The sequence below is a fragment of the Nothoprocta perdicaria genome, unplaced genomic scaffold, assembly GCF_003342845.1.
Source record: "Nothoprocta perdicaria isolate Ctin4 unplaced genomic scaffold, notPer1 scaffold_302, whole genome shotgun sequence".
Classification (NCBI taxonomy): Eukaryota; Metazoa; Chordata; class Aves; order Tinamiformes; family Tinamidae; genus Nothoprocta; species Nothoprocta perdicaria.
In genome coordinates this window covers 433,621-442,941 of record NW_020455536.1, presented here as the reverse complement: position 1 = coordinate 442,941, position 9,321 = coordinate 433,621, and the positions used below count along the sequence as shown (strand labels likewise).

Below are 9,321 nucleotides of genomic sequence, written 5' to 3'. Positions count from 1 at the left end.
AAAGATCGTGCTGTAGACAAGACTAAACAGGGAAGCAAAGGCAACCCTAAGCAGTATCTATTGTTAGCACTGAAGTGGGAAGAAACAGAACAGCCCGGGTTCACAAGAGGTCATGCAAAAAACGTTGTTTTTCAGTTTCAAGAGTCACAGTTCACATGCACATGACTATGTTTGAGCAAACCCCAAAAGTCAAAAATCAAAGAGAGCTAAAATTGTGGATGTTAGGGCTTCCTTTCTGCTAGCATTCATACTACTGCTTTCTATAGGCAAAAAAAAAATGCTAACATAAAAGCAAATTTCAAAATCTCAAGCATGAGTACTCATGGAAACCAAAGTTTAAACAGATTAGTAAACAAAAGAGACAATGACCTGATTTCCAGCCTTTATAAATAGGACCACGCCTCAGCCACAGCCATTTGGTCCCGGGGACTGTGGGTGATGACAGAACTTTGTAGTTCACTAAGCACAATGCATTCAATTTATTTAAGTGGAGCAGAACATCACTTCACAAAGTCCCCTTCAGTAGAGTCCTGGCAATTAGTGCTTAAAATGAGCTGCTCAAGATCAAACCAAGTATATTAATGACTACAAACTAAGCAGAAACTTTACACCCAGCTAGTAGTATGACCAGCCTCTAGCATTAACATCATTCTGCTAATGATGCCTTGGACACCTCCTGCACACCTTGGAAAGTCACAATTTTTAAATTACTTCAGGGTAGATGTATGTAGTAGGCAGTGCTGCATAAAGACAGAAATTAGAGCATAAGAAGCAGCTCTTCTTATACAGGTGTGTTGGGCTAATAAACACACTGTTCCTCACCAAAGCTATCCGGTTCACGCTGATAGACATATTCTATTTGCTTTAGACACGCTAGCTTTTACAGAGGTAAAGCTCATCTCTCTGCAGAGCACACCAATGGTCCTTGTAGGCATACTTTAATATTTCCACATATATTTTTTAAGTTACTGCTCCCCAAATTACAACTTTTTTCTGAGAGATTCAGAGCTCAAAGGGTTTTTCAAATGCACTTTCTGAAAGATTCAGCCAGGCAAAGAGGTGAAAAATGTCAATAGCTAGGATGACAGGTCATGACCGGTAACTCAATCTGAAGTGAAAATATTCCCTTTTAAATTAATTTCTCTAAAGCAGATTATTTTTACAGGTCTAAATTACAGGCTTTTTAGAAAGAAAATACCATGAAGATCTGGATAATTCAACTCATATTTTACCTGGTAAGTAACCGTCAGTTTTACAAACGTTGGAAATGATTTCCTCTTCCGTTCCTTCTCTAACAGCATCTTTTGACCATTAAGCATCAAAAAAGCAACAAAGCAACGCATGTCTTCAGCTAGATTTGCATTGGGAAAATTTACATTTGTTACCTTGACAAGTGTGCTGCTTATGTACATCAACATACTGCCAATACTGCACATAAGTATCTTGCACGACTTTCTTTTAAGAGGTAGACTGAAGTCATTTCAGAAATTACCAAGTAATCGGTTGCTTGCTCCTCTCAAACAAGCATTACACAGAAACTCCACATTGAAATTCATAACCAAAATGGGAAATATCAGTACAAGTGCCTGAGAGAACAGCAGTTCTTAAATCTTATCATTTAAGCTACTTAATTCTTTTTGTGCTAAGAACAGATGACTGCTCGGGGAATAGGTCAGAATAAGAAAGTGCAGTTATACTATTAAATATCAGATTAATCATTTTAATAGCCAGAAGACTAATAAGAGCAAAGTATAGCTATATTCTGATTTATAGCCTGTGTCAGAACAATGCTAGTGTGGAATAGTAAAATGAAAGGAGACAAATGGTCCTGCAGAACCTAAGTTTTACTTCTGTGCAGTATTATTTAGTCTATATTGCTATTCAAAATTGGTGCATTAACAATTTTTCTTCAAAAGGATAAACAAAACAGGAAAAAAGTAAACACATATGAACACATTCGTATATTAAAAGTATTTAAAAATATGCTCTCCTTCACATCTTACTGAATTGTAAGGCCTAAGCAGTCCAGTCACATTCTATGTAAGCTAATAGCCTAGACCTACTGTGCAGAGCTCTACAAGCTATTCAAGATCTTCTCAAACACCATGTTCTCTTCTATTANAAAAAAAAAAAAAAAGAGGGAAAAAAAAAAAAAGGAAACAAAAAATTGTGACTCTAGAACAGCAGGAGAGGAGTCAAGTGTCACCATTTTACCGTGATACATGTTCTGTCTTCTCTAGTACACTGAAAATGATGACTATGAAATGAAGACTGAAATAGAAATAGGGAATTATTCAGGTTTCAGTTAATCAACACATATTTAAGTTAAGAATTTGCATGCTGGAATAAGTTAGCAGACCAAACCTTTCATCAGTTCTTTCACAAACATAGCTTTTGTTGAAGGTGAAATGAGTAAATGCATTAGATATGGGAACAGTTTGGTCTAGGAGCAGTTGGAGAGATGCCTGATCAAATGGTTAAGTCAATAAAATGGCAAATGTAGATGGTAACATACACTGAGGAGATGCATGTAGTTACCATTTATGTAGCCATTCATAGGATAGTTCAACATCTTCATAAACAGAGTGCCCATGTTCTTAATAATATGGCCCATGATAATATATACTTGTATAATGTTGATCTGTTAGTATATATTTAATAAAAAGTGGCTTTATTTTGAAAAAAAAAGACAAGATTTGAAACTACTTAGTGCATAGTCAGATAAGTGAAGCAAATCTTGAAAATTCTAATATATAATGCAGCAGTAACTACAGTGGATAAACCCACATTAGTATTTGCATACAAGTACATAAAGGAACACAAAGCATTAGCAAGTCAACCTAATTATATCTACAGTTCTTTGAAAGACACGAGCATAACTTGGTTCAAGTTGTTTGGTTGAAGTGCTAAGCAGAGAGTACCAGGAACAGAGAAAATGAGTTAATGCTCATGGAAGGCAAATCCTGCAGGCTTCAGGTCACATCTGATACTTTCAAACCGTGCTGGGATTAGGCCCAACACAAGCCTGACTCTTAGGCCTGCCTATTTCCTGCCTATTTCTAAACACTTGAGAAATAGAATGCTTAGATTTCCCTATCGTTTCTAATACAGCTGAGCACAGGAAAAATGATTTTACATCAACTGGCCACTGTGTGGAGCTATTAGAACAAAAATGTCTTTTAAGCTTTTGAGTTATACTGAACAGCTTTTTTTGCCTAGTAACTTTTGGCACAAATGCAAAACTGCCAGGTTTCATGTCAAACAACTGTCCAAACTTTGGCTGATAACATGATCCCCAATTGCTCACACAAAAATCATTTTCTTTGAAGTTTTATGAATTACTCAAAGTACAAAACCTGCTTGCAATACTTAGCTTGCAAGAACAAATACACGTGTCATAAAGGGGTTAAATGCTCTGTGCAACGATCTACATCCTCCCTGCAATAAGCTGGTTTAGACTATCTTTAAAGCAAACGTAGAACAAATTCACTTAACCTAGCATAAATAAATAAATCAGCAACGGAAAGACTCGCAACTAAAGCGCGTCCCTCACATGTTCGCCCTGTTTAGCAACGACGTCACTACCCCCGCCCCGACCCGCCATGGCGGCCCGCTGCCCCCTTCCCTCCCGCCTTCGAGGAAAATCCCGCCTCCTCCGCCCCGCTCATTGGTGCGCGCTGCGGGGGCGCGTCCAATCGCCAGCTGGAACGGTCTCCATGGTGACCGTCAACTCAGGGAGGCCAGGGCGGCCATGGCCGCCTACAGCGCCGGGGTGCGCGTGGGCAACTGGAGCGAGGACGCGGCGCTGGCCGAGGTGCGGGGCGGCCCCGGCCCCGAGCCGGCCCGGGGAGCCCAGCTCAGGCCCATGCCCCGCTCCCCGCATGGCCCTTCCCCTGCGCGTCCCGGCTCGGAGCGAACCTGAGCGCGCGGGCGCGGGCTAACACGTCTACCCGCTGTCGTTGGCGAGCAGGAGCTCCTGGAGGATTTCCGGCGGAGGAGGGAGCGCGGGGAACTCCTGATACAGAAGTGCGGGAAACTCCAAGAACACCTCTTAAGGAAGGTAACCTCATAAAGCAGCCGCTGGCAGGTTGCTGTGGCTCCACAGCGGTTTACTGCTATTCTCCATGCATCACAAGCGCCTTGTTTTTGGCACTCAGGATTTGAAGTTCAAGTAATTCTATAACAAATTGTGTATGTATTCAATTAGGTGAAGTTGTCACGGTCTAAGGATGGATTTGTTCATTTTGGAGACACCGTGATGCTGCTGAGCCCAGATAATAACGAGCCCACGAGGGAGCTGCCCGCCGGCGTGCGCGGCAGGCTGGCCCTGGCCGTGGACCTGGACGAGATCTCCATGTTTTCGGCCGAATCGCTGCCCGCTCCCTGCGGAGTCAGTGCTGCCAAGAGCACGGACCCCGTCAGTCGAAATACTTTCTGTATCTTAAGGTTTGGCACCTTATTTAGGGTTGTTCTTAATAATTACGTTAGATATCCATGCTTTATTTTGAGCAATATGGAATTTGCTAATATGCAAATGAATTTGCGTGGGATTAACCTAAAACAGACTCTTTAATCCCAGTTACGCCTTAAGCCTGGTTCTCTTCTGAATATTCCTGTGCACCGTCCCAAGGAGGTTCACTGCATCTTTTGGTAAGCTCGGAGGCCGTTTTTAATGCAGTGGTATTTCAGGTGCAGAACACAAAACGTGTCCCATCCTCACTTAGAAATAAGAACTACATATATATTACTGGAATATGTAGCTCCTGTAATTCCTTAAAAATGTCTGACTCCTACAAATGAGGATTTGGCAACAAAAATTGGTATCTGCTTTTGCTGAACATGAAGCATATGGTGCTTTTGCCCTCCTAAAAAGAACAAACAACGTATCTCTCTGAATGACATCTTTAATTCCTGGCTGCTGCTCAACAGCAGAATGCATATATTTAAGAATTGTAACAGTGCTCAAACTGACCCTGATTCAATAGAACACTGAATTAACCCTAATGGAGAATTTGGATGATAAGAGTACAATTCAGGCCTTTAGAACTGCAACCAAAGCGCCATRACGTCTCTCATTACCTGACTACACAATTTCCAGGCTGCACAGGTTTTGACTCTGAATATATCCAGAACACGCTGGCATATAATTTGGTGATTCTGTATTGTAAAATACAGAAAGAATTCTGGAAGTACCAGCATACATGCTTGTCTAGGGAATCAAACTACTAAATATCTATTACATGTATTAATAGTAACATACATGAAGTTACAGGAAATCACTGTTCCGCTTTTAGTCTGTGATTTTTGAGATATACGTATTATTTTTCAGAGGAACTTGGTACTGAATTTCAATCGATTTTCCATGGGATGTTTTCTTTCCAACCTGTACATTAATTAATATATCTTAAATAGTAATGAATACAGTTCAACTTTCTATTTTGTTACATATTTTAACCAGTAAATGATCTATGTAACACCTTTTCAGTTGATATATTTTATATATGTTAAAAAGTAAACTTAATATGAAGTGATGTCACAAGATTTAAACACAAAAATTATCTGGAAAGTGATATACTTCAATTTATCTTTTTTTTTTTTTTTTCTATTCTAACAGTGTTGATGGAAGTGAAATGGATGAACCCATTAGATTTGGGCAAAAGTTTGTTCTTGGGACAACAGGGGGGTTTTCTGATCGAATGGTAAGTTAATCAAGTTATAAATGGTAGCATACACTGAGGAGATACATTTAGTTGTTATTTACCTATGTTTCTCTTCATAAGTTAGAAAAAGATATTATATGCTGTGTATGCACTTGAAATAAATCACAGGTATAGTAAAATTTTCTCTATCATCCACCACTACAATGACAGAGAATCTTTGGAATGTAAGTTCAGTTATCACTGGTTTAGTTTGAGAAAAGCTACTTAATGACTTTATCAACAACATCAAGTTAGAGGTTTTGAATGTATACCCTGATTTTGATAGACTGATTTCTTTTTTTCACAACAGACAGACTTATACTGATATTTTAAAAATCATCTATATTTTTATACTTTTCTTAATTTATGTTTTTTTTTTTACAGTTGTATCTAGCAAGTGACCATAAATCATTTCTGAGATTTGCTAAAAAATCTTACCTTCAGCAAGTATTCTTGACAGATGAACTTTCCTACTTGGCTCACTGGCATGCAACATTCCTGGATCCACAACTGCGTCTTGAAAATGAAGGATTTCCAGTTCCTGTAAGAAATTAAAACCAGAAAATGTTAGGAAGATTCAATTAAAAACCACAAGCTGACTTTATAAGAAACTTGTGTTCATATTATTCACATCTTTCCCTATGTAAAATCCAAACTATAATTGTAGGAAAGAAAAATATACTTTGGACATCCCATTTTGAGGATACTTCACCTGAAATCTGAATTTCAGGAGTTCTGAGCACTCAGAATTTTATTTCCACTGATAGGTACTATGATTGCTTAAGTCTTCTTTATGTTAAATTTAAGACTCTCAAAAAATAAAGCATTGGAATAATTGACTGCTTTTTCTAATGTTATTTTTTCCTTTTTTTTTCTTTAACCTTTTGTAAATTCATTAAACAGATGTAGAATTTTCCTGTTCCACACTGCCACTAGGCTCTTCATAGTGCTGTTTGCATAGCAAAATATTACAGTTATAACTGATCCTTTGCAACCTTGATTTGTGACGCATATAAAAGAACCAATTCTCTAAAATACATGTTTAAGATAAAGYAATTGTCAAATACTTTTTTCCCCACAGTAGTAGTAAATGGATTTACTAAATATTAATTATGCTATATTTAAAAATTGTAAATTGGTAAAATATGAAATTCTAGACCGTTTCACAAAACCATATGGATCTCTCATCTGGCAAATATTCAGTGTAAGAGGAACAACCTTGATGGCACAGACCATGGAAAGACTCTCCACTTCTTCCTTCATTTTTTCCCCCTCCTTATAGTGCCCAGCACAAGGGAGTGGAGTGGAATATATTGGACAGGAGAACATGTCTGATCCAAGGGCTAAGCATTTGGCTAGTCTGAGCTGTTAGGACAGTTTTCCTGAGAACCAATAAGGTGTAAAATATCACACTATGAATGCATAGCAGTCTCAGAACAATACCAAAAAAATGCAGAGTTACATTAAGGCTGATTATATGTAAATAAAAGCATTTAATTTGACTAAGAATAGTTAAYGTTACACTTAAAGTGCGCCACATCTTTCCTTTTTTTTTTCTTTTGCTTTTTCTCAGGCAAACTCTAATGTTATTATTACTCATTGCCATACTAATCGAAGCTTGGCTGTTCCAAGGAACTTTTGGATAAGGTAAGAATAATTTATAATGGACAGGGACGTGCATAAAGATGTGCCAACTCAATACATCAACAATTACTGTAAGAAACACCATCGTTGCTTTAGTTACACATCGAGGAAATGGAAAAGAATGCAGAATGCACATTCTCCTTTCTCCCATTATATCCCTGGACTGTAGTGTGTGCCATCCTGACCATACAGACAATCAGCTCAGTTTCATTCACCTCTTTGCTTTGTAATTTATGTCACCTTGTGTTTCCAGCCTTCYCTGTTCTCCTACTTTTCTTTTTGAATATCTTGAGCAATTATTTTTGAAGATAAAACAGGATGCTAAGTAGCGTAATTATTAAGAGAACTAAATAAAAACACAATACATAAAACCAGATGCTGCTTTTGTCACAATAAACTAAAGCTACACCAACAAATCAAGTTAATATGCGTGCACTGAATTAGTATTGACTAAGCACTGTTAGGCAGCATACCAATTGTTTCCTATTAAGTTCTAAGCAAGATTCCAGTAAGAACTTGTATCAGGGATTTGATGCTGAAACAAGATCTGGTAAGTCAAGGTAGAAATGGTTAAGTAGGCACAATTTTCCTCAGTCAGAAAGAAAAATGACCTGAAATGACGTACAGAATTTATTCAGCKTGCTCATACTGATTCAGTGTATCAGCACCTTCTTCAGCTTTGGATCTAGAAATTGGCATTACTAGTAAGAAATAAAGTGGGATATCTTTACAGGTGTTTCTATTAAGAGTCTGGTGTTTGAAAGTGCACAGTGATGCCACTGAAAAAGCTAAAACAAGCATAAGAAAACCTTGAGTGATTTGCAGATAATAGAGACTTATTTAATTTTGGTGGATAGTAATTTCTCTCTCACCTCCTCACACTCTTTCTCTTTTTCACTTTTCAGATCTTACTTTGGCATGGAATATGAAGTAGTTTGTCACACCTATCTGAACTCCCATAAAGCTGAAGAAGATAAGAATTACTGGCTAATAGTTACAGGGAATCCTGTTGATGAGGAAGGCACTATGATTGATAGACCCAACCCCCTCTCAGGAGGGATCAGAAAGAACAGAGAGTTTCATGGAGACACAGAGAATATAAAAATCCCAGAGTAGAACCTACAAATGTTGATGAGATTGATTTCTGTTTACTTCTGTTCAGATTTTAATTCTASAAATGCTTATTTTAAAAACAGAAATGAAAGCCTAGCCTAATATAACAATCTTGTTATCTCATTAAAGTTGTATAGTGGGCAAAGATTGCCTAATAAAATTAGAGGAACCAGGCACAACAGCAAAAATTCATGAATCTAGGAGTAATCATTTTCCCTTTTTCCATGTACACTGATGCCAAAAGATGTCATAGTGCAGTAAACATAATATCTTTGCAATAAATTAGCAAATTTATGGCCTTCTGAGGTATTGAGCCCATTCTTCCAAAACCAAACCCGTATCTTCTTTTTTTAAAGAATGAGTGTACACCAAAAAGCAGATGCATGCCAGCAATCATGGGATACATTGACATTTAAAGGTCATCTGAAAGGCCTGTGGTTGTTGAGCTTGCTCTGTGATATCTAGCACAATGGTACCAATTAAAAAGCTTACAACTGAGGCCTTCATATTTCAAAATTGGATTCACATTCATGAGAATTTAAACTGATGTTTCTTACCCTTGTCCATGCAGTCTAAACTTGTCAGTACTTCAAACACTTGACCACAGTGATGCTGAGAAAACTTTTGACAACCTTCTCTGTCGTCACAAAGCTTGCATAACCATGTTCCTTTTGTCTTCCACTCTCAGAATTTTTCACTCCATAATAGTTTCAGCTAAGTCTGACAGCAAAGCACAATTCTCAGAGTAGAATGCAAACTTACAAGTTTCATGAAAATATATGCTAAGGTAGAAGAGGAATGAAAGACCTTCTAAGTTTGTCCAGTAAGAGAAAGATTATAGTCCATGTACATACTCGAGAATCCA

At 37.9% G+C, this 9,321-nt stretch overlaps 1 protein-coding gene across 1 annotated transcript; it reads left to right on the top strand.

Moving 5' to 3' along the window:
- Window positions 1-3,991: 3,991 nt before the first annotated feature.
- CFAP161 (cilia and flagella associated protein 161) lies at window positions 3,992-8,706 on the top strand. Its single transcript, XM_026042457.1, has 6 exons — window positions 3,992-4,060; window positions 4,208-4,446; window positions 5,615-5,699; window positions 6,084-6,242; window positions 7,273-7,346; window positions 8,249-8,706. The coding sequence occupies exons 2-6, from the start codon at window positions 4,259-4,261 to the stop codon at window positions 8,457-8,459; spliced, it is 717 nt and encodes a 238-aa protein (XP_025898242.1). The 5' UTR covers window positions 3,992-4,060; window positions 4,208-4,258; the 3' UTR covers window positions 8,460-8,706.
- The last annotated feature ends 615 nt before the right edge of the window (window positions 8,707-9,321 follow it).